Source organism: Patagioenas fasciata, chromosome 3 (assembly GCF_037038585.1).
Source record: "Patagioenas fasciata isolate bPatFas1 chromosome 3, bPatFas1.hap1, whole genome shotgun sequence".
In the NCBI taxonomy this organism is placed as follows: domain Eukaryota; kingdom Metazoa; phylum Chordata; class Aves; order Columbiformes; family Columbidae; genus Patagioenas; species Patagioenas fasciata.
Window position 1 is genome coordinate 105,828,030 of NC_092522.1, and position 26,841 is coordinate 105,854,870.

At 35.4% G+C, this 26,841-nt stretch overlaps 1 protein-coding gene across 1 annotated transcript in view; it reads right to left on the bottom strand.

Moving 5' to 3' along the window:
• Positions 1 to 711: 711 nt before the first annotated feature.
• PXDN (peroxidasin) overlaps positions 712 to 26,841 on the bottom strand; it is an 87,303-nt gene continuing 61,173 nt past the window's right edge. The window contains exons 15-23 of the mRNA XM_065833136.2: positions 25,558 to 25,666; positions 24,955 to 25,112; positions 19,111 to 20,614; positions 18,195 to 18,329; positions 15,857 to 16,065; positions 7,944 to 8,064; positions 5,412 to 5,544; positions 4,303 to 4,416; positions 712 to 3,654 (exon numbers count right to left, since the gene is read on the bottom strand). Of these exons, the coding sequence (XP_065689208.1) occupies positions 3,532 to 3,654; positions 4,303 to 4,416; positions 5,412 to 5,544; positions 7,944 to 8,064; positions 15,857 to 16,065; positions 18,195 to 18,329; positions 19,111 to 20,614; positions 24,955 to 25,112; positions 25,558 to 25,666 (2,606 nt within the window). The 3' untranslated portion in view covers positions 712 to 3,531. The remainder of the gene's footprint in view (positions 3,655 to 4,302; positions 4,417 to 5,411; positions 5,545 to 7,943; positions 8,065 to 15,856; positions 16,066 to 18,194; positions 18,330 to 19,110; positions 20,615 to 24,954; positions 25,113 to 25,557; positions 25,667 to 26,841) is intronic.

A 26,841-nucleotide genomic window follows, 5' to 3' on the forward strand; every position in this document is an offset into this window, starting at 1 on the left:
TATTGCAAAATACTGTACTGCATGAAGTCATGAAGAAACAGATGAATCTCAGATGGCTCTAGCAAAGGAAGTGACCGCAGTGCCCTAGAGATCCTAACACCTCACCAAAGGATGAGAGTAACTCATCATGTGTTCAGCAGTAATTCATATCCTGTGACAGAGAAACAAGATGAGGTAAATAAGAGGATCTCTTTTGGATAGAAGACTCATTTTGAGCTGAGATTGCATGAACCTGGATATCCATTTGGGAGATGATTTGTATAAAGAATGAACATAGAATCAAGTCCATTGGAAGGCAAGTAATGACTGGATCTACATGAAGACATTAGGAAATAAAGAAATTGTGCAAGAACAAGCTGTAAGTGTTATGACATTCCCATAAAAATGGGAAAAAAATGTTCAGCGCTGTTTTCAAATACACATTTGTGCTAAGAAATAGGTGTACTTTAAATGACCTTTCTGAGTCTACATGCATTTTTCTCCCATCACGTAAAAGAGAAAAGTAAATAGATACTTTAATTCTATGTGTCATTATATTAAAGAACCTACTGAACCTACATGATTCATTAGTTCATTGCTTAGTTCTCAGAAATGTAGTCTTTATCAAGACAATCCAGCATAAGTAAGATGGATGTCCGATAAAAGCTTATGATCAGGAATCTTCAGCAAATAATCTAAACAACACACGTATCAACAAGAAATCACTTGGAATTTACTTGGAAAGGTGGCCCATTTTATTTTAACTGAAAAGCATTCATTATACAGTGCAAACAATTCTTTGGTAAATTTATTGATCAAAATAAAAACAATGACTTATTTTAGGTAACATTAACACAGGAAATAAATATGTAAAATTTGCAACATATTACAGCAATATTCTCACAGTGGATACTGAGGAAATGGTCATCTAGCCATTGGCCACTGTTTCAGAAGTGTTAAAAATCAAGGCTGATTCTGTAGACACTGCAATAAAACTGAATTAGTACAATCCATTTTAAACTGTGGATAAAGACCTGGTTTTCCTGAATGGTTTATAAGCAGATGGATGACAAAAAATAACTCAATATTACACTTGTTTAAGCATATCCAGACTCCTAAGCCCATTTTATATACCATATGAATAAACAGTGAGTAACGAAGGAAACCTCTCACTTTACTTTGGAGGCTGGAGAAAAGGAACAATCAGATACAAGGTACTATTTTATAATGTATAAATGGAAACTCTCTTCTCCTATAAGCAAAAATCTTGAGAAAGTTTATTTAATATAAAATTGGAATAAAAGAATGCAAGTAGAAACCAGGTGGATGTACTACTGCCTTATTTAACTGTTTAGACAGTTAAATTCGATTTGGTTTAGATCTGCAATCCTTCCTCTTAGAGAAATTCCTGCTATAGGTCAATGGGAGTTCCATCTGAGTTGAAATTACAGGACGAGACATGTGGTTTGGACTCTCAACAAAAGTCAACACGATAGCAGAGTATCAAAGAAATACAGGAATGACAACCTCTAGGAACCATATGATACTCAAACGTACTTGCCACGCACAATTTCTAGAAGTATTAACATAGAAAATTACATAAGTCAAAACACTGTATATAAAATCAATTAAAATATTCTTAAAAATATAAATCATAGTTCCATGTGTACCTCTACCACACACCTTTAACACACCACTCACGTGTACATACTGCTCCTACCATAGTAAGAAACAAGTTTCTGCAGTAAGCTTTAAAGATACACCAAAGTTTGAATGTGTGTCATGGTTTCAGTTTACCAAATTAGGAACTATTAATGTTAGTAATCAGAGAAATTATGTGCCAAAATTTTATAGTGGAACTCATATTGCTGTGCTAGGTTAATTATTAGACAGGTATTTGATCTACCATGCAATAGCTAAGTATTCAGTTTGTTTGCATAATTGGAAATTCTTAAGATGAGGATATTTGATTTTGTGCAGATTTCTTTGATACCCAAATCTCTTTTCCCTAAATTTGAACAATAAACTCACAAGTCAGTGAACTATGTAACTAAAGAAGCGCTCTGGTTCTAGCTAGTCCTGGCTTGGGACTTAAGGACAGAGCCTTAAATTCGAACATATTAGGTATTCAGGGAGAGAATCAATTCTGAATAAACACAAAAAAAAACTGTAAAATGAGGTATGATAGTTGTCCTTCACTGAATATAATACAAAATTCCTGGTCAAAAATATGCAGTTTGTATTCTAAAAAGTACACAAGTTTGAAATGCTAGTGTAGACATTTACTCTATAACATTAAACATTTATTAAATGGGAAATAAAGTCCATTGGTAGACCATCTTTAACATGAATGATAAAAATATTGAGGTAAAAATATAAATGCATTAGATGAAACTGGAAAAAAAACAAACAAAAAAAAATGAAATGCCTTGTCAGAAAAAGTAGTCAATCCACAATTACTCATGATCCTTGATTTTGTTTGTTCTTTTTTTCAACAAACAGTGCCACAATATAATCAGGAACATACATCTATTGACAATATGCACGATGAATCAGTAGAAATCTTTGTATACAAAATGGCATGTGACATCTTTTTACATTTTCAGAACAGGGCCATACAAATACGTGAGCTGATCTGAGATAACAGAAGCGTGCTTTAAAACTGGACTGGATGGTCATGGTACAATGATTTAAGATAAAGGAAACAAACAAACAAACAAGTTGCCAAGAAATTGCACACGTTTTGACAAAAAGGATTATGTTCATTTTAAGATCATATGCTACTCTGTCATATATGTTTTCCTAGAATGAGGAACACTGTCAATTACATCTGTAATATACATTCAGTTGCTTTTTGTATCTTCCAATTATATTTATTTATATTTCTTTAATAAAACTAGCTTTTTTTTGTTTGAAAATTTTGATTAATTTTGCTCCTTGAATTAACAAAATTATATTGAAAGGTGTCATGTAGCTTGCTTTATTTCCTTGCTGGTCCAGATAAAGAAATCATAGTGTGATTCAACAGAATTTCCATGGATAGGTGTTTGCGGAAACTGGCCCTTACGGCATTGCTTTGGGCACAGTGACCTTGTGTTTTCTGTTTCCCTGCATTTATTCAATACTATCAAAGAGCTAAATATCAAGTCAGACTGGTACTGAAAAGGGATAGGAAACTTCTGATGTTGATAATAAAAGGTAGGAAACAAGGTGTTCATTTCAGAGTAAGTCTTAAGCCCAGTCATTTTGGGTACCTAAAACCACCTGACAGTGTTCTTTTAAAGTAGCACCAGTTTGAGTTTGTCTAACCTGAGACGCTTAACACACAGTTAATTTTGACCTGTTTGTTAATTTCCCTTTTGTTAATTTTTGCATTGTGATTACCTTCATGGGCAGAAAATAAAATGATACGTTACGTTATACTGTTGCAGCACCATTAGAATGTTGTAAAACTTGATTTATTGCTGTTGTTAAGACTGTAGTTATCTGGTTTTGCCATCAGCAGGCATTGAGATTTGAGGAGTATGCACCCTAAATTCTTAAAAAGCAGACTTATGGCTTCTTTTTAATATTATTTTGTTTTAAGCAGACTGGACAGCAATCTCCTTTAACCTTCACAGGCGCTTCGCAGTCAGCTGGCGGGCATGACTCCACAAAACAGGTGATCTGACCAACCTGTGACAGGAAAAATGTAACAAAACCAGAATACACTCAGCTATATTTTCCAAAAAGGAAGTACATTTTTCATTTTATTGAAGAATATGTTCTCTCTCATTCATCCTCTCTAAGATCTTGGCTACTGTGACTAACTCCACATAGTATATTTCAGCATGAACTTATATTGAGAATCCTGTTAGCATTATACTATCCTTAAGAAAGCAGTATACTGATTTATCTAACTTTCAGACACGAAACCCTGGCATACCAAGTACCGACTTATTTATTTTATTACCTTTTTAAAAATTTCACCATGATGAAAGAAAATAAAAATCAAGGACTAAGGTAGATGAGATTTCATTGATTTTTTATGCATTTTAGTAGACTGTTTCAAGAAGTCTCTCACCTTGCAGTTAATTTTGCCAGTACAACTATATATCAACAAAAATGGAAATGTAATAGAAGTGTATAAAGGCTAGATTGAAAACCAGTGACCAGGGCAGGGACATCTGAATAATATAACTTTTTGCACCAAATAACTAAAGATCCGTTACAAAGCAATTAGTAACTATTACGCAGAAATTAGCAGGCACTAAACTGGAACTGCTGTTTTAGAAGCAGATCCTAATATAATTTCTTTCTCAAAATGGGTTTCCACATACTTACTTTGCATTCACACACAGTACAAGGGTCCATTTTCCAGGTTTCATTGCTGGAATATGATTTACCCTTTTCATCAGTGCAATCAGTTTTACTGAGGCGTGATTCAAGTTTTTTTATCTGAAAACATTAAACAAAGTTAATAACTGAATCAAAGAAAAGTTTTTATTTGTGCAAGTTATTCTGTCTTTTCTCTTATGCTACATAATCCATGAAAAATACTTGCCTGGTTTTTCTCCTGACTACTCAGCTTTCATAACGTTAGAAGACTAGAAACAGGTAACACACGTGCAAACAGCCTTTCAAAAGCAAACTAGCAGAAGACACACCTTTCCTACCATTGGAACACACAACTAGAGCACACAAAGAGAACTAGATGTGACACATACGGACAGACAAATCTAACCTTTAAAACATGTCTGAATGAAAAGGAGTTGAAATAAAAAAAAAAAACAAAAACAAAAACCACCAACAACAAAAACGTAATTAATATTGTTTGCTTAGAATTTTGACTATCTGTTTTTTCCTTAATGAAGATGAATACAACAATGACTAAACAATACCATCAAAGATGGAACCAAGTTACAATGTAAATAAGCATATGAATTGTATCTGTAAATTGCATGGAAAAGCACTACGGCTGAATTACTCTGAATAAAGAGTTTATGCCACATTGTAGAAGTCTTCTCTAAGTGATCTATATCTTAACTATATTCACAGCTGTTGTCTCGCATATTACTTCTGATGAAGTCTACATTTTAATCATAGTTTTACATAGATTCTATACATTTCAGATAGGAAAAAAGATTTTAGTAACACTACAGACAAATTTTTAGAGAAAGACTAATGTCATGTTTAGTTTACAATGGTTACACAAGGCTTCGGTTTCAAAAGTCAAGAGAGTCTAATTGTAGAATATTTCAGTATGATTTCAAAAGAACATAGAAATAAAAAATAATAACACACCATGTTCTGTGATGTGTTTTGTTTGAGGTACTATGTCGTGGTTTTGGGTTGCAGTGGATGTCTAAATATTAAAAACATAAGATGAGTGATATTAGGAAAATATTATAAATTAAATCTACAATTAGAAACTGTCCATTATAGCACCTTACCTGGTTTCTGAGGCTTGAAATAGTTTCTTGCATTTCCAAAACAAATTCTTTGAAGTCATTCACTGCAGGCATGTTTGTATTCTCATTAGATGCTGATGTGGCATTACGAAAATATTTACTATGTTTCACAGAACTGCAACAAATGAATGCCAAGTCAGAGTATTAATCTAATTCATTTTTATTTGGCTAGATATTTTAGAATACTTAGCAAAAATTTACAAGAAGAGCAATCAGCAAATGTAGGAACTGTATGACCACAGTGGCATGCAAGACAACTGGTGCTAAAGACAGCCCCAAGTCAGGTGAGCTGTGGATTACCATTAATATCACTAGCAACAGGGAATTTCTTCTACTTAGAAAAATAATGTATGTATTTCGTGCAGGGACACAGACACAAAGTTGTCATCAGTGACACTGTAGAGTACCATCTTAAATTCACTGGGAAATCTCTGAGCCTTCAATATGAAAAGCATACAAAAGCGAGTCTTAAAAAAATGTTGTTAATACTTCCAAACATTAAATTCACATTTCACATTCAGATTCATAGTTTCTCCCTCTATACGCTCATTAGCAAAATGTGTATTTAAAGAAATTTCCTTTAAAAAGGAAAAAGTTGTTTTTCATGAAGAAACAAGAGGCACTTTTAGATACGAACATATTCATGTGTCCCATATTAACTAACAACATTTGAAAACAATACTAATTATCACACACAAAATTTAGAGCCTTTTGTCTCTAGCACTTTCCAGCTATCTGTTCAGTTCAATCTGTTGATTGGAAACTGTTATCAGAGGAACTGTTCATAACTAATAATATATTATTTGGCACCACTTAAAAAAACATGTATTCAAAAAGGAGGATAACACTAATTATTAATTCACTTATTACATTAAGATCCTTGAATCCATACAAGCATTCCTTTTTTTGTTAGCATGTCTTCTCCAGAGCTAAGAGATAACCAAAGAACGAATTGGCAAAGAAATCTTCTCTCATATAATAGGGCTCACGACTTATAATCTTTCTGCATAAATTAAAAGAGCACTTATTGGCAGGTGTTCAGTCTACTTAGTTTCCCATAGTTTTTAATCTAAATTAAAGAAAAAGAACTCTAAACAACATAACATGCCAAAATTCAAGTAAACCAGCTGTTATTGTATAACACAAAGTTTACCATTCCCCACCTGCTCAAGCTATTGAAAAAATCTTCTCACCACGAATGCAGTTTAAATACAACAATGATCATGAGAACTGATGAGAATCTTAAAGGACTGAGGTTGCTTTAGTTTTATTTATGCTATAAATAAAGTATTCTAAACTTGTAGTTTTATAGTCCTAATTGGACAGTTGTAGACGTTTGAGCTTCATTTCTGAAATACAGTCGAAGAGCAAGTTAATGAAAACAAGCTGCTTCTTAGATATAAGCATTTATTTTTCTTGCTTTTTATTTAATTTAACCCTTCTACAGCTTTAGAATTATGGGACCAGCATCTTTAAAAAGTGAATTACTGTTTTGTAAATTTCAAAACTTCAAACAGTGCACTGGCAAAGACGAATAAAATATCCGTCTTCAAAGATTGCTTCAAAGGAACATTTTTTTCCTATTGTTTATAAGTAAGCCTATACTTAAACGCTGCCTTCTCTGTCTAAAATCCTAAGCACCTAAAAGCTCTGTTACTCCAGGACAGCTTCCTATCAATTAAGTGAAATATAATGGTGGTGTTTCCTCAGTGCTGTAACATCCACATGGGTATTTGAAACTGCTGAAATAAATTTACCTGTCTTCATATCTGTCTACCTGCTTTCCTTTCCAGAGTGGGTAGACTCTGCCTAATCTTCTCAGTCAAGCAGATGATTTTATTTGCTAAAAGAACACACGCTATATAGAAAGAGCTATAATTCAAAGGAGTCACAAATTAGCTCATCATTAATGATTTGCACAAGAACTGAGCAGAACTGGAAATTGCAGGGGCCCTGTGCAGTTGATCGTTTGTGTCTGACACTGTGATTTACTTCCTTGTTAGAGTATTTTGAGTATTAGCGAGTTATAAACAACACTGTAGCACCACTGCTCTCCATTCCTGCATGGAATATTTTGGTACTAGAAGCAATCCCTACCATTATCACAATTTTTTATGCTAGTGTTATTAACACTTGGTTTCCTCCTATTTCTACAGGAGGACCCAGCAGCTCCAAGAAGGAAAGGAAATAATTCAGTTTGGTTACTGCAGGCACAGTAGGAATGTGGGATTCCAAATCCTCCAAATTGTGCTTCGTTACTAGAGTTTTTTCATGAAAAGCACAGGAAGAACAAAAGCATTACACTGTTTCATTCTCAAAGGGTCTTACACAACTCTGAGCTTAAAAAGTAGTTTACTGTTAGCAGACGTATAGTGTCAGAATGAAATACATCAGTCAAACTTGGGAACATAGACATTGCAAAAACGTGGCATGTGCTTACAAAGAAATAATTCAGTTCCATTCCATTTTGAAAACATTTTTTTTCATACTTCCTTAAAAAAAAAATAATCTCACCTTACTGTTTTTGACATTTTTATTTTCTTCAAGGGCTTGTCCTCCTGAAAGCTGTAATCAAGAGAACGTCGTCCCCGAAAGTGATAAGAAAATGCATTAAACTGTCCTCTAGTTCTACAGTCTGAAATCAGACAAGAAATTATACATTGTAAATTACAGTACAATTCAGCAGTTATATTTTTAATACAGTTTTACAGTATCTTCTGAATTGGCAAAGGCAATTCATACATTCAGTGCGATCCCTCTGGAATCAGTTTGATGGCAGCTGAATATGTCGCAGTGATACAACATTTAAGCCAGTTGGCTGCAGAGAATTTGATTATTCACAGACCAGCCTTTTGGTATGAAACAAAGGAATAAATATTATTTTCACAAATATATCAGTACTACTTTAGCTATTCTTTTCACTTCCGAAATTTCCACTCTCTTGGCTTTTAATTACTTTCTGCTTTTGGAACGGGGTAGTTAAATATGCAGGAAAATGATAGAAAAAACAGCCTGTTGCTTCCTCATCTATTCCAGGCATTATTATTTGTTATTTTTGGCATTTGAAAAAGAACCTTTAATTAAATCCTGGACAACATTTACAGACACACTTTACTGGCTGACCAGTCCTATTTCCAAATTTGAGGGATTTGAAAATATTGCCAATCTCTTAGAACCTAAGACCACACCATAGAACAAAAATCTGAAGCCTGAGAATAATCATGACAGAAATCTCCTGTGATCCTAAGGGGACGTTTTCACAAGATGAAGTATGTCTTTCCTTTAATTCATTATATTTAGCCTTCCAACCACAGTGAGTATTTGGAAGGAGTCCCATTTGAAAAAAAGAAAAGGAAAACAAACCAAATCTGGAACAACATTTTGGAGAGGAGACAATGAGAAAATAGAAGTTTTCAGATTTCTGTTCACAGAAGCTTTAAAACAAAGTTATAATGGGTTAAGCTACAGTGGGAACCAACAGCATGTTCAACTGTTAGAAGCAAAGAGTCTGCGAAGAAAAGAGAAGGGAAAGCTGAAATACAGAATCCCATGAACGTATGCCAACTAAGTCTGGTATTAGCAGAATGAGCCATGAAAACAACTGAACAGGGGAAGAAGTGATTTTCCCTAATGTTGCTCTTAACTTGTACCACAAGAAATTTATTCGGAAAGTCAATAGCATTCTACAAAGTATTTTCCTGGAATTTAGCAGTAGCTAGATAGAATACCTAAAGTATTAATCCAAAGTACTTCAAACCACTGTTGAACTGAGCAACTTGAGAAACAAATTTCAAGTTTCTCAGGATTATACAAATATAAGTATCTTGGAGTACTTTTATTTGTATTGGACTTTTACTTACATTAACTTATTATCATTTCGCTGATAGGAAAAACTTAGTTTGTCCATGGCTTAATATCAATTAAGACAGAAAAAATAAGACTGACAAAAAAAGAGAGAGTAGTAATAGATTGCAGTTCAAAAACAATACCTAGAAACCATTCTTGAAAGCAATTTATCCACACAAATCTCCTTCCCTTTTCTTTCCTTGCAGCTTGTCCCATTCTTGAGTAAATTTATTACCTTCCTCCTATAGCAACACCACCACCAAAGAAGTAGATGATATTTACTGCCAACATATTGCTCATTCTTCTTGTGTGTTCTGCTGTTTCTCACACAATCTTCTTGCTGGCCCTCAGAAACTAAGCTCTTTCAGACAGGAGTAGACCGCTATGTCTGCAAGACGCTTGGCATGAAGGCATTTTTGATCACCCTTAGACACTTCTACAGTTAGTGTGGTGAGAAAAGGGATCACACTCTGAAGGGGCACTGGAGAAAGAACTAGAAAGTATTTTTTTCTTAAAACAATCTGCTGCTTAAAGTTTTCCTGAGTGTCATAGAAATTTTAGTTTCTCTTGGAAGCAATCTGTGAAAGGTTTCTGCCACCTTCCTTTGTTTAACAACTGTTAAGGTCATCATGCAGAATATATATATATGTATAGTAACACAAGGGCCCATTGTTTTTTTTTAATTCCTAGATTTGTTTTCAGAAACAAAGGTCTGAAATCCTGGGAAGGTTTTATCACATTAGACTAGTAAATATGAGAACACATGTGCAGTGGCAGGTTCAGGTACATAGACCTGACATTTCTGTATTTTTTTAAGACTCAAATATGTCAACTTGACAAATGAACAACTCTTGTTCTTGGCTTCTGTTTCAGGTAAAAGGAAGAGGATTGGCACTGCTGAGAGGTGCAGGACATAATGCTCTGGCTTTCAGAAAGCCTAAACCAAGAAGTTTATAGCTCTTTTTTTTTAATGAAGAATACTTTTGCAGCAGTAGTAAATGAGACAAATAAGCCTAAAATTCTGCTTTTTTCAGCCTGCCTAAGATTTCCTCACATTAGCTACACCCAGTCCAATTAATTTTCTGCACAAAGCTGAATGTTTAAAAGTAACCTAAGAATTATTTTTCTCTATGGACAACATTTTCTTCAAGAAGCTACATATTGTTACACTGCAAGTGGCAAGATAATCCATGTGTACATGGAACCCTTGTTCACATCTTTAGGAAATTCCCTGTTTCTCACAAGGTTTTAAAAATGCACCTATAATGTAAACTGGACAGAAAAAAACCCTGACACTTTGAAGCATTGAGTACTCTTAATTCCCAGTGAATCACGTCTCAAAATCAGGGCCAAGGAGAATTAATCAAACAGTAGTTTAAGCCAAAACAACCTGAGAGACTAAGAGAATGTGAAGAAAAGCACACATAATGTAACTACTGCTTCTATTTGATAATATTTCAGTTCTCTGAGATTTATTGTAGTGAATTAAGTTGCTGTTACGGTAAGCATTTTTGGTTTTAAGAACTTCTGCTCATGCCAGTGGGAGCAGTAAAGGGGAGAAGAAACAGTGAAAATGTCTGAAATGTCAAAGATTTTTTTTTACTAGATGTTTTCACAAAGCAGCTACTTAAAACTTACACAACATTGAAAAAAGACTTTTCACCCCAAACGAAGACCTAACTCAAAATAGTTGGCTTTGTTATTGCACATTACACTGCTTTTCTCCATTTCTTCTGTTAAATAAGTCTTTCTAACAAATGCTAAACCTAATAGCAGCAAAAAATGTATTTTCTTGGTCTAAAATCCAACAATAATCTGCTCAGATTGGAAAAAATGCATTTTGCATAAACATCATTTAAACATCTGGACAAAAATCATGGTGTAGAAGACAAAGTAGCAACCCAGACTGCCATCTCCCAGCTGATATAGTAAGGAATTCTTATAATATAAAGATGTTCTCTGTAGTTGACCTCAAAGCTCACAGACTGATGTTACCAAAACTAGAAGGTTCAGACATCATTGGGAAAGCAAATATCCAAATAAATTACAGAACATGACTACATAAATTGTTGACACATCTAGGTGTTCCTGCTCCAGCAGGGGGATTGGACTAGATGATTTTTCGAGGTCCCTTCCAATCCCTAACATTCTGTGATGGTTAAAGACATTTAAGAACCTATGATGTCTTTGTGATTTGAATAGGTTTTGGATGGTCTGCAGGAAGACACAGGAGAACCATTAGGTTCTTGAAACCAAACCAAAGCAAATCCAACCACCCCAGCAGGAAAAAAAAACCAAAAAAACAAAAAAAACCAGAACTAGTTAGAAAGTTTTGCAGATAAAAATAATGCGTGTTTTGGAATAAATATATCAATGATCAGGGAGAAAAAATAATTTCAGACAGACTGAAAATACATGGAAATTTGAAAAATAAGGATGGGAAGAACTTAGCTGCCCATTAGATTGTGAAGGTGTCAGTGTCTTAGAAAGGCAGTGACAGCGCACAGGGAAGAAGGAAATCCTCCAACTGCCTGGTTTTGCAGAAATCACCAAGACACCTCCACTAGGATGCTTTCCTGCCCGTGTTTCCTTTACAGCCAATGGACATTGACAGAGGAAGAGATTGCAGCCTGAACTGCCCTCTAGAGACTTCTCTTCCTCTATTGCCTGCAATGGGACTTCAACAGGCTGGGAACTTAGATTTGGGGATTCATCTAGGAGTTTGGGGTTAAATAGTATGAATGACAGCATATCATGGCTTAACTCCAGCCAGCAACTATGCAGGACCATGCAGCCACACTCACTCACTCCCACCACTAAGTGGGAGATGGGGGAGAGAATTGGAAAGGGGAAAAAAAAACTTGTGGGTTGAGATAAGAGCAGTTTAATATGACAGCACAGAGAAGAAAATAAAATAATTAAAATAAAAACTAAAAAAACCAAACCAAACCAAACCAAGCCCCAAACCAAGCAAAATCAACCAACCAACCAAAAACAAACAAATAAAAAACGAGTGATGCACAAGGCAATTGCTCGCTGACCGTGACACTATAGCCTGTCCGTTCCCAGGCAGCGGTATTTGGCCCCTGACCAGCTCTAGTTGATATGATGAGCATGATGTCATATGGCATATGGTAAGGAACACCCCTTTGGCCAGCTTGGGTCAGCTGTCCTGGCTTTGCTCCCTTCCAAGATTCTTTTTCACCTGGCAGAGCATGGGAAGCTGAAAAGTCCTTGATTACTCAGCAACAAACAAAACATCAGCATGTTACCAACATTCTTCTCACATTAAATCCAAAACACAGCACTACAGAAATAAAACTAACTCTATGCCAGCCAAAACCAGGACACAACCTCTTGCTTCTCCGTTGCTTATCACTAGGGATGGCAACTACTGGCATGAGTCCCCTGGTAGTAAAGACAAAGCAATGTCATAGATTAAGTCTCCTTAATTTAAGTTTATTAATTAGAACTATATTTTACTTATCATGAATACCTCAAAAAGAGAAAATATCCTTGGTTTGGATGAAACCTAAATAAAAATATTGATTCAATAAAATTTGTAATCATCCAGAAATGCTGGACTATAATAATGTACTTCTATCCTTAAAATTACAGACTGATGAACTTTATTTTAATAGCCTGGCATAGTTTGAATTGTTATTAAGCTAATAGACACTGCCATTAAATTTAAATGTAAAAGATACATTTGAATGTAGAAAGCAAAATTAATATGATATGGCAGAAGCAAACCACAAGATCTATGTGAAGAGAAAACATGGTCAGGCATAAACTGCATCATTTTGTTATTTTGAAGAGCTCTTGGTAAACAATTTCCATTGTCACAAAAGATCTTGCAGTCTCACAGTGAGATCACTGCTAACACTTTAAAGTGTTAAGTCTTCCACAGCATTTAGTGCTTCGGCCAGTGTTGCTTAGTATTTTCATTGAAAATGAAAGTGAATAATGAGAAGGGAATAGTGAGATACAATACTGTAAGTAAATTTCAAACAAATTTAAATTTGGAATAAAGTACCATCATTAAAACAAATAGTTGATGGCTTTCTAGAAGCAATCCTTAAATCAAATACACTAATGTGGTCAGTACAGAAGCAAGTGATGGCATAATTGTTGGTCTGGTCTTAAAATGTAGGAATTCATAATATAGGTCTATCCTACTGGAAGACCATGTATAAACACACTGGTTTAAAGAATGTCATAACTCTTCTAGTAAAATTCAGTGGGATTTAAACAGGTTTAATCAGAATGTGTATAGGGCTGTTTCCTGAATTAAACAAAAAAGAAAAATATGTGATACAGGAGACAGGGTTGTTGCTGAAAACCAGTTAAGAAAAATACTTTTCCTATATCAGTTTACACTTATGAGGACGACTGGATGACTTGCATCTTGTCTGAGTCACTTCCTCGTGCGTCATTGTTTGACATAAAACAAAAGCCTAAAGAAATTTTTCATTCTGATTTACCAAAAAAAAAAAAAAAAGTGTGAAACTCACAAAAAGTGTAAAAACTCACAATGGAAAACTTTTCAAATTTACATGTTTGGAGTAAAAACATGTTTCCATTTGAGCCAGCATGTCTTTGCACCTAACTTCTAGTCTTATTCTTACATAATTCATCTCAAAAAAAATCTCACATAAGCATAACAGCATGCTTATATATGAGGGAAGAGAGACTTAATATTTTTGTGTTTTGGATAGAGAACTGAGATACAAAGTCAGCAAGAGTAACCATGGAAGCATACGCTGACTACTTAAAAAAAAAAAAAAGGAAAACAAAACAACAAAACCAAACCCAAATTAAAACAAAACACCTCTGTTTTGTTTGTTTGTTTGTTTTTTGTTGTTTTGTTTTGTTTTTGTTTTGTTTTGTTTTCCACTAGAGAACCTGAAAATAGCACCAAAAGTTTATTGTTTGGAAAACCTGAAGCTTGAATGCTCTTTGCTCAAATAAAGAGCTTCAGTAAATCTGCAGTAATCCCTCACCATCTCTGACAAAACAAGGAAAGGTAGAAAGTAAAGGAAACCAGAAGAAAAACTTCTGTACCTCAGCAGAACCCCTGCTTTTTCCCACCATAAACTAGCAATTCTGTTGTATGATTCATCAATTGAAATCTAAAGGTAATCTGATATTGTTATTATAAAAAAGGAATAATGCTCTGCTTTATAAGAAATAAATGCTAGCTTTACTCAAGAAATCTAAGTGGGTTTTGTAACTAAGATGTTTTTCTATTCTTCATATGGAAAAGTATTTTGACTTGAGCAAAACAGGAAGGATAATAAGAACAGATGTGTTTTTTACCAAGCTCAAACAGTTGAACATATGGGTCACTTATTAATATACATAAAGTGCAATGAACAGTACTCTGTATGCTGTATTCTAAATTTTAACTTAGGAAAATTTTAATTATAAAATAATCAGAAGAATTCTAAACGTGGGGAATGGTTTAGTTTGGTTTTTTTTTTCAGAGTAGTGGTGAGTCCCTAGTGCCACAGGGTGAAATACATTTTTTAGATTAATTGCTTAAACCTGGATTCCCACAGAGCGCGTCACACCCAGTCACCCACGCAAAAAAGCAGTTCAAGTTGTGCATACTTTGTTTTTCGTTCACTAAACTCTGCACAAAAAAGTTCAGAAGAAGGGGATACAAATAGGTAGTTTTTTAAAGAACATTAGTTATTGCTTTTGCTTGGCAGCTGTTTAACTGTACTGCATCCAGTAGTACTCTCTGGTAGTAACATTCTTGAATGAAAATACAAGCCTAGGCTGTTGAATGGCTGAATACTCTAAAGACTTTCCAAAGACAACATCTGCTCCAGAAGGCTCAGTGATAACATAACATTTAGAGAAGCAACATATAATTTCCCAGAACAGCTTTACAGTTTTTCCAAATTGATATAATGAATGTATTTGTGAAACCCTCTACCGAGCTTCACGAACCATGGCAAAGAGAACTTACCCTGAACTGGTAGAATATGATTTACTTGCTTATGATTAAGAATTTGAAGAGTGAAAATTGATTTTCTCTCAGTGCTCCTGGCATATGTCAGGGCACTTTTGAAGAGATTCTGGAAAACTTTACATTAAATATACAATTTGTCAACCATATCTAGAGCTTTATAAGCAGAAAATCTGTGTCTGTGATACAAGCCAACATATAGGCTACCAAGCAACATGAGATTCTCAGTGTCCTGTGCTTCATGCAGTTAAGGAAATCCTGTTTCTGGAAGAAAAAAAGTGTATTTCTGAAGAAAAACAAATCACCCCACTACCCTAACTTTTGAAGGAGACAGTAACGAACAAGAAATTTTATCCACAAAAGGAAGAAAACAGGAAAACAGTTACCTAAACCTTCAATGCTCAAATCTAGGCTATATTTAGAATGCATTCCTTTAATATAAAATATGGAACGATTGATCACATAGCAAGGGTTGTGCTCCAGATTTGAGTTTGTAGCATCTTAACAAAATCTGAACAAGACAAATATCTTCTTAAAATTATTAAAATAAACAAACACTAAACAAAGTGTACATGTATATACTCAAATCCACCTGTATACAGACCTTCACAGCAATCTTGCCACATCCTGAGGTCCAGTTTAGGAATTTCTTCACAGCTACTATATCCATGTGGGAATTCAGCCACCTTAAAGACATCATGTTGTACCCTGGTTATGTTGTCACCATTGTCACACAAAACTCTGGCAAGAGATGTCTGCTTGATCTGAGTGAGCTGAGCAGGCGTGAACACACCCGGGTTCTCATACCATAACCTGTAATCTCACAGAAAAGACAAGTTTTGCGAATTATAAAACATATATATCACATATATATGTATAACATATACATATATCCTGAGATATTGCAATACTGTATGCAGTATGAAATTAATTATTCCATAAATCCTATTCTCAACTTTGCACTGTATCTGAGGGAGTGATCCAGATGCCAAAATGTCACTTGGTGTCACTTCAGCCCTATTTGGTGTCATGCTGACACTCTGAAAGCTCCCAAGTCTTCAACAAATCCTTTGACTTCTCTTCTAGTCCCTTTTTGATGTCTCGGGTGCCTTTAGACATAAAAAAATAGCACCAGACTACCAGCTTTAAGGTTCTTTTAAGGTAGAGGTTAAAAACACCATAGATTTCTTTCTCCAGGCAACTTTCTTATGGGTATGAAAAAAATGTGATAGAATTGCTAAGATTAGAAGAATGGTTAATCTATACCTAGTTTGTTATCAAGACACACTATTCTAACATACAAGAATTTCTCACTGTGATATTGTTTACATCTCATAAAACTGTAACATTATAATTCTATATTGATAGTTTATTCCGCCTATTTCAACCTAAATAACTAGGAAGCTTTTAAACTTGAAGAAAAATCCATAACCATTTTATATTAAACCTAGAAGAATGGTCAACAATTTTCATTTTACCTACTTATTGTATCATTTCATAAGGCATTGGACAGTGTATTTCCAAGTACTGGGATCAGAAAACCAGATTCCGAAATTTCCATCTTGACATGAAGTTAGGCTCCCTTCAAACATCACTCCTTTTCCCTGCACAGGCACATTTGTTTCGCGTGGTGCTGGCAGCTTTGATCCTCTGCCCATTGTAAAGGCTTTTCAAAGAAGTGAGAGTTGCTTTCATTATGTCTAATAATATTTTACTACTGTTGGCATGATGCTTCAAAACATTTGTATTCTTTGGACAGCAGAATCCCATTTCCTAAATATTCAATGTTTTCCTATGATTTGTAAATGTTATTTCAGAAGAAAAAAAAAACTTTTGCTGGAGAAATGCACACAGACACACACACAAAATGCAGTATCATAATCCTGTTGTGACACAAATAGGTACTTGTCACTAGCAATCTGGAGCTCATACTGCGTATATATCTCCTTTTACTGCCTCTGCCTCCAGGCATGAGAGTCTTATGTTTCACAGCTTAATTTTAAAATAAACTTTACATAAGAAAGTTGTTTTTAAAAAAGCAGACAAAAAGGCTTGCGTTATTTACTACAGAAATAAAAAAAGGCTTTATACTATCTTAAGTCATAATTTTACAACTTAGATAAAGCAAGTAACATTAGACAAAGTGAAGCAAATCTGATTTCCCAGTTCTTCACCTGTTTCTCTTTCAGTAGTATGGGACTAATCACTCCAAGTGTGCCTACCCTCATGCCATGCAAAAAACAGGATTCTAGGTCATGAATTATGTTAAAATGAAGGAAATGTTGATTTTCTAATTCCAAACAAGTCTGCTAAGAGTATGTAAAGGAGATCTGTATGTTGTAACAATAGCAATGACTATTTTCTTATTCCAGGTACTGTAGAAACTGAAAATGAGAAATTTCTCATAATACGTATGTAAAGTAATTTTAGAACAATTACCAATTTGTGTTATTTGGCATAACCTGTCTGCTTTTAACACTTTTGGGGCACAGACTGCTTGCATTCAAATATGTATAGGGGTTATATACACAGAGTGACACTTTTCCAGTCTATGCTTAAGTAATAGAGATGGTGAAAGTGTCTCAACCACCACAGCTCCTTTGCCAATAAAATAATTAAATATCAATGAAAGGAGATGAGTAATATCCACTTTTCAGAAAGGCTGGTGACTTGAATAACCAGCAAAAGGAAACTCAGCATGTGTTGACTGTGGTGCTTGGAGGTCACCATGACATATTCACCATAAAAAGTCACATATTTGAAATATTAATTAATCATAGCTTCTAACAATGTTTTAAGCCTGTATTCTTCATCTTTTCCATTATATATTAAAATCATAAATGAAAATAAAATGCAGTTTGATTTGGAAACAAGACACTGCAACTGTTCCTAAGCATCCTCAATTTAAAAATAGCTTTGGTTTCCATGGTGTTTCAATTTACCTGTCTCCATCCCGAATACGCCTAAATTGTGTGCTTAACAGACACATCAAAGTTGGCCCCAGGCGGCTCCCTGGAACTAAGTCTTCTACCATTAGAGCAGGAAACAGATCTATGTTCAGTGGGGAACCATACAGCCTATAAATAGAAAAACACAAATATTCAATATCAAATATTTTACATTTACAAAATAATCAGTATGTGGTAAAACTAATGTCAAGAGGTATACACGAGTCACAGTAAAGGTGACAGTGATAGCGCTACTCCTTTTGTGAACAACCTGTGGGTGTATATGCAAGACATCCCGTTATGTAGGTTGAGTATGTGAGAACATCATGGGGGTCTGCAAGTCTACCCTACAGTTTTCTCTAGTAGCTTTCTTCTGATTTCTTAGAACTGTTTCTTTTTCAATAGCTTCTCTTTCCTGCCCCTTTGTACACTTTTACTGTAGCTGAGATCAATTCTCTGTCTGATTTTGTACAGATAAGCTAGTGGTAGCAGGTAGCTGAAGGCATATTTTCAAACACACATGAAAATACAATGAACAATATTCCTATTTGTTTTAGTGTACAGAATGGATGGAACTGAACATGTAAATACTTGCATAAGACTATCATTAAATATGACCTTACATTAAAACAACATCCATATTTAACAGCATTTATAAAACCAGAATTTCAAAGTACTACTTTAATGAACACATACAGTGTATAGGAACTTCTTATTGTTCACAGAGACGTATAAGTGAAGAAATCATCTACATCTGGGAATTTTCCATGTCTATTTTCTGGTATTGATGGAAGTTTCTTAAAAAATCCCTTTACCCCTTTCTTAACAAGTATTTTCTTCCAGGTAAGACATTTACGTACTAATTTTGCATGCACAGTCAGATAAGTGTTTTTCTTCATCTCAGGCTCACCTGCTAAGTTTCTCCCTGATTTCAGGATTCTTAATTTCATTTTTCAGATCTTCAAAAGTCTGAGCTGAAGAAAGATTACAGTAAACTCTAAAATCATGGTAGGGAGGAATTCCATGATCTCTGCCTCTCTGAATATTCATAGCTGCCAGATCTAATGCCACAGTACGTGCCATGGAGAAGAGTCTTTCTGTTAATTCTGTATTGAGTAATTGTGATGGGACACGCATCTTACCAGCAACACCAAACAATCCCCTTAGAAGTGGGTCAATGCCTCCTTCATTTACAATCCGAAATGGAGAGAAGAATGCCTTATGAAGAGGTAGATGGCCTTGTGGAATAGGTTCAAAGTTTTCATCCAGTCGATACAGAAAAGGATTAATGAGTGTGTGACCAAACCTAAAAGCGGCAGTTGCAAACTCATTAGTTATGCCAGAATTAACACTGGGATCATAACCCTTATATTCGCCAAGCATCTTCATGCCTACCTCTCCAAAGATCTTAGGCAGCCAGTGGCTAAATGTTATGTGTTGCATTTCTGCACCAACAATTTTGCGTGTTTCATGATATATTGTGTCACCATCCCAGTGTGGATTGAGTTTCAGTAGCTCTGTGGCAATTCTGTTGTGTTCTCTAAACCACAGCGTGTGGATGCTGGTAAGACCCAGCTGTTCATTAGAACGCTGGTCACCAGCCAAAAAGCAGGGAATCGGGCTTTCATTTTCATCCCTCATACATTCCGTTGGTGGGCCAGTAGCGAATGGAAGAAGGGGTTTGCCTGATCTCTGTACGATGCCCTGTCTCAGAAGACCCCTTTGACTCGCCAAGTCTCTTATTTCTAGTGCTTCATGGTCCGAACTGCCATACACATTGGATGCATCGATGTATGATGTCAGCTGGTTGATCTGCTCTCGTGGGTACACAGAATTCATCAGGAGAGATGTCATGCCACTTCCGCAAACCGGACTGGAGCGTACGAAAAACATGCAGCGTGCACCGTTTCGAACTCTGGGATCATTTGGTGGTATCATGATCGAAAAGCACGGAGGATCATTTGTACAAACTGAACTGCAATGCTGACCGTCTGAAAACCTGGCCTCACTTAAAGCAGCCACGGTGAGGTCAAGGTCGTGGTCAAGGAACTGACCCCACTGCATGAGCATGTGAGTGTACTGGTCATCAGGAGTGATTGTTTCTGTTCCAATCAGAGTAGTTGAAACCAAGCGAGGCATTGGGAGCGCGTAGCCATTAGAAAGCCTTCTGGGTTCAATTCCCCGAGGCAAATTAAATCCATTTTCGTAGACTGACTTTAACAGACGTTCAAAGGCTGTCAGAGAAGCGCCCCACATGGGATGCTGAAGGTTGTTGCACGTTCCATCATGTGTCCTGTACTTCTGATGGAAGCACATATCTGAGCAGTTGTTCACTCGTCGATGGGCTGTACAGCCTGAGAGATTTGCTATTAGATTCAAGTACTGTGGGGACACAAGGTCGTTATAGTGATAACCTGAAATCAGAAAAGACACAGAGAGAAAAATCAGAGACTTCATAGACTCATGGTCTCCACAGATCATGAATTTATTTGAAATGTTATTTTTATATTGAGTTTTCCACCACATTAAATATCCCTATGGTTTCAAAAGAACAATAATAATCACATAGGTATAACAGACCATTGGGTCATTTAAGCAACATCTACTATTAGGTCAGAAGAGAACTTTGTAAAATGCCAGTTCACGTACTTTTATAAAATATTTACAAAAGGGGCTTATATCTTATTTGCTCACTTAAGAAAGCAGAGGTATTTTCAGAAATAAAAACCTCATATTGAGAAAAATGGCAAATTTTTGCCCATGTCAGTAAAAGCATTTAAAAAACTGTTGGTAACAATTACACGGATTTCAAGGTTTCGTCTTTTGAAACTTGATAATTCACCGAACATGACTATTTTGTTTTGCTTTATTACAGTTAAAGTTGCACAATCTTAAGAAAAAAATCATTAAAAAACACAAAAGAAAATAATCACAGGCAAGATAGATAAAGAGAGGAGTGATCTCCAGGACAAGTGGTGTCGAATAACTCACGTTCACATTACGCAAGACTAGTTTCTAAACATAAAACAACACTTGGCACAGGTTCCCTCTGCAATCCACACCATTCGCCCCTGGGACTACAACACATTTATCATGTTCTTGCATTTTTTTCTCAGTTCATAGAAAAATAATATAGACAAAATAGATAGTGTAACTCATTGGAGTTATGGTTTTATAACTTCAAAGTAAGGCTATGTTGCATGATCTCTGCTGTGATATGACAGCACGTTGAAGGACTGAAGACCATAAGGCCTCCTAGTACAGTGCAGGGTGACAGCAAATGACAGAAAGTCAGGCTGCACCTTGTCCATGTTGCCTATTAGGAGTCACTCTGAAAGTGATTTTTTCTTAGAAATATCTGGGCTTCATTTCAGAAAAAAAAAGTCATTGATTTGGGCTATATGTAGATTATCAACTTGTGTAGACCAACAGAAATTTGTCCATAAAGCAGAATTTTTGATGCTGAGAAAGACATTCCTACTGTATCCATTGTATAACAGATTTCCTTCAGAAAAGCTCTACTTTGTTTTTTTCTGCACTGAATATGGCTGTGAAATGAATTTTTCACTTAATTTGAGAAGAATCCACACTGTTCAAGACAAAAGCACAATTCACACCAAAGCTCAGTAGGTGGGGACAACTGGGAAATTCACTTCAAATGGGCCCTGCTGATCCAAAGCACAGGTACTGATTCATGCATATACAGTGTAGATGAGTGAGGTTCCAGGAGAGAGCCCAGGACGCAGAGTATCAGACAGTGCAAATGTACTTCTGGCTCCCTAGCAGCCATCATACACCCCCATGGTTCTCAATCTGGAAAGGCTACAGTCAGGAGTAAAACCAAACAAGCAGAATAAAGGCAGAAGGCAAAAAGGGAATGAGTGAATATGCAGTGACACTGTATTCCCACAGGCTCACAGGGTTCCCACCACGAGAATAATCACTCAAGAATATGAAGTGAATGCAGTTTTGCAAGAGGTTGGCGCAGGCTAATTGCACACAGTCAGGGAATGTTCCTTTTAGTCCTAGCTCAGTCCCAGCACGCCTGCAAAGACATGGACTTTCACCTCCATTCAACACATCAATGTGTGTTAGACACACTGCTGCTCTCTGCCAATTGCTACAGCGCAGGGCAATTTCAAACCAAGCCCCTAAAGCCCTGCTTTGTCTTTGCCTTGAAAGGGACTGGTTTGCTCATAGCTGCTCAGCTGGGACAGGACCTGTGCTCAGTCTGGGCATCTCTTTTTTCTCAGCCTCAGGTCATGTGTACTCTGAGTGGTTTACAAGTCAGACAGAGCACGGATATCAGTGCTTGCATTAGGCTAAACTGACCTGTTCTTGTAGACATACATAAATTATTTTATGGAATGTTCCAGACTAGAAAAAAGAAAAATAAACCACAGAGTAAAACTGGTAAGTGCCACCAGGTAATACAGCAAAATACTCTCTTTAGGATATTATTGATAACATATTATAACATGCTGGCTACTAGGGCAGTTTAGTTCTAACACTACAACCAGAAAACATATCTTCTTTATAATAACATCCATTTTTAAATGATCTTAATTCATCATGAAGTTCTTTCATTAAGATCATTATTCATACAGTCTTTACATAAACATTTGTCTGCTGTGGTTATCCTGGTTGCCACCCACATTTCTGAAACCAAGCTGTGAGCAAAACTTGACTATGAATGTTTTCAGTGGATTGACCTTCATTACTAAAGTAAAATAAAAGGTTCAACTTCCCTGTTTAGAAGTTCAAGTTGGAGGCAATGTCTTGTCTATGGTTTAAATTCAGCGACTTTCTGAGCAGAGTGAAGGCTGCCATAAATGACAGTCTCAGATCCTTAATTAGCCTCACGTTCTAGGCACTAACTCTGGCTCTGTTTTCTGAAAGGCTGGGTGCTGAGCATCTCCAGTGCTTGGAAGCTAGCTAGCTCCAGTCACATAATGTTAGCTATATTTTTTTCAAACTGCAAGGAAGATTTTTCATTAAGTCACAGAAATATTGATTAGAAGGGACCTCTTACCCAGACCAAGCACCTGCTGGAAGCAAGGCTGTCTCCAGCACTGGATCAGCTCAGCTGCATCCCTGTCTAGTGAGCCTGCAAACTTCCAAAGGCTGAGTCTCCTCAGCCTTTCTGGATCAGTTGTTCCAGTGCTGCACTGTCCTCCTGGTGAGAAAGTGTTCTCTAACATCCAAACTGAACCTCCCAAGCAGCAATTTGTGGCCATTCCCCTTGCTATACAGTCTGGCACTCAAGAAGAGAATTTGGCCCTATAGTATTTCCTTGGGATATTCCAAGATTTTCTGAATGGGAAATTGTCAAGTTTCTCAACTGTTCTTAATGCAAAAGTGCTAACACCTTTCATTCGGCTCTGAATTTTGACATAAAACCAAGTAAGGACAACCATGAGTATTAAAATCTAAGTATTAGGCTATTTAAACAAAAACAGATTTATTTTGCTACTTGAGTTTCCCTAAAAGTCAGGTTTCTATGGATTTTGTAGGGCTGAGATGCAAACTCTGATTGTGAACAGAATTTCCAGTATCACAGAAAGTTGCCTTATTTTGTGTTCATTACTTTGTATTTGTATGCTTTAATGTCAATTATTGGTAAACTTTAGGTGATTGAATTTCACTGTTCCAAACCCTTGTGAAAAGTAGTCAAGCAATTATCACACATCAGATTTCTTATGTTCCTAGTATTATATTCAACATGCTTGCATATGCATCTAATCAGAGAATCAAATTAAATCAGGTTGGTCTTTTAAAATGTAAGCCTTCAAAGAATTTTGAATAAGTTTTTGTAGTAAACTATTCATCACAAATTATTTACTCAGTTCTAATAATGAGTAACAAGATTCTTTTACTAGCAAATGTTACAATATTCTTTGGCTTTATAAATACTTGCTGAGTTCACAGTCAGAGTTAAAGTTTTCGGAAGTTACAATAAATACTCAATTATAAACATCAAAAAGAAAATAATAAGTAAAAATATTTCCTCTAGATTTTCACTGTAGCTTTTGGCTATGTCTCAAGTCTCAAAAGCTCTCCTAAAAGTCTATCATTATATCCAAATGTTTCAGTTTTGTGTCTTAAGCCTTTCCACATATATATCTACACACGTTTTAGTTGTATAGGCTTCAGCTGGACTTCATGAATTTGCACTTGGACTTCAATAACTAAAAGGTAGAAAAATTAAACCTTGAATTTTTCTGCTGTTTATAAAAAGCAGCAAAAACTCTATTTCTCATTGCATAAGTTTAGTGTTAAAGAAAACAGTTTGATATGCATTTAAAGAATGAGTGGCAAATAATTCTTTGAATACTATTGTGGTACATGTAGAAACCTTGGTTTGTAAAGTACAAAAATCCTTCTTGTTATATCACCTTTTCTCCTTGCCAAGGCACACCACCACTAAATTGTTTTACTTAAAGAGACATGAACAAAATCCTGATTATTATTTAATACATAACATAAAAGTCTGTTCTGCTATAAAACGATGGTCTTACTGAATTATCACACAGGCAGTTAACAAACAGGACACGTTATGCACTTGCGTTATACCAAACTTGACCAGTAGAAGAATCTGAACACGAATTATTTTGCAAAGTCAAATACTTCACTGAGTTCAATGTAATGGTTCTGCAGCTGAGACCTAGACTCAGAAAATAAATGTCTCTTGAAGTAAAATGACTTAAGAAGGCAAATACACTTCAACACAGAAAAATAAGGGAAGAGTACTGACTTGTTCCATTCAGGTCAACCATTAGACCATCTTGTACATGATCTTGAATAAGCTGTAATGTCCTTTCAAATATTTCCCCAGCTCTTGCTTGCTCAACAGTGTATGGATCCCTTGGGTATCGAAATAAGGCTAGCAGATCATTTGGAGAACGAGGACGGCTGATAGATAATTTGAAAAATATAGTAAGTGTACACAGGAGTTACAAAATAACAACAAACTATGTAAACATTCAGCAACATTAATAGTACATCAACATGATTAGTACATACCTCAGTTACTCATCTCAAAATGGAAGGCAAATAAAAAAAATATATTTAATGAAGTAATAAAACATTAACATTGAGTAGCAATTAAACATTTAGTAGCCTTTTAATACAAATTATCTCAGCAGAAAGACTGCTGACATGAATAGAGATCTTGACAGGAGTGTTTAAGTAATAGGAATTTTTACATGTTGAACTGTTAGTATTCTCAGAACTTATCAGATGTTCACAATGTATTTTAAATAATAAAATGGTTTCTTGCTTAACAAATGTTCCATTTTTTTCTAGTATATGCAAAATTAATTTTAACTTCTTAAAAAAAATAAAAAGGAGGGGATACCTGTCAAATAGATGTGTACGTGTTGAATTTATTGCTCTGTCAACAGTTGCAATTGCTTCCACAATTGATGTTTGTACAAAAGGATCTCCATTTCGGCTGACATTAGGGACTACAGAAAGAGGAATTCACATGTTATTGCAAAAATGGCCACACACAATAAGATACTTCTATAAAACAGAGTCTAGACACGACATCATTTCAGTTGTACAAAGTAAACTGCTGTTCTTTAAGTCTTAGTTTGTCCAAATATAAAATTCTTAACCATTTTGGAATTCTACCAGTGCATATTACAGTGGAGCAAAATTTGACTAAAAAAAAAAAAAAAGCTAATTAGGTTTAAAAGTCAGTTTGCTTATAATTCTAAAACAAACTTAAAGGAGGATAAATGTACACAGCCTTTAACTGTCCATTAATTAGTCCTACAATTTCAAGTAAAAATGACCAAAATAAAAGTGAATTAAGATTATGGTTTTTTTCCTGGTGTGGTGTATTATCAGCTTTCAGGTGTTGATATCAAGAGTCTGACCTACATTCGCTGAAATCAATGCAAGTATTCCCTTTGATTTCAATTAAAACTGAATTAGTACTGAAAGCAATGTAAGAAATTGAGGGGTTAACAGGAATGTGTAACAAGTGGAAAATAACTACAGAATTAGTTTGCGCTTTAGAATATATGTATCACATAAATTCCAAGAGATTTCACCAAAAAATTAATAAAACACAAACAATTTTTTAAAAAATCCCATAGAACTTAATATATTCCCAAATAGCTACAGTAAATTAACATTGTTCCTCTCCTGAGCTCTACTCTAATAAGCCATGCACATTAATTTTAAAGAGCTATAAATATTTTATTTATTTTGATCACCACTTTGTTTTCTACTTTACCTAGCTTTTCAATACTACATTAAAAATCATACGCTTAAAAGCTATTTAACGACTCTGAACAATACTGGAAACTCACTAATGCACAGGCCCATTCATCAGCCTTTTTACACAGTGCTCAGTTGCAGCTGGATGTTTGTACAACCTATCTAAGGCTAATAACCTTCCTTTCAGCCTAAACCAAGAACTACCAGATCCAGGGGCAACAGCTAACAATTTCCAGAGTGTGTTTGGATTGGAACAGTCACACAGGAAGAAGGGTAAAGTAGGGAAAAAGTCCAAAGCAAATACACTGGACTAAAAATCAGCAGATGTGCAAAATCAGCTGACATAAACCCCGTTGTTCACAAGCTTTTAGTGACTTTTTTTTTTTTCTAGGCAATATTTCATTATTCCTTC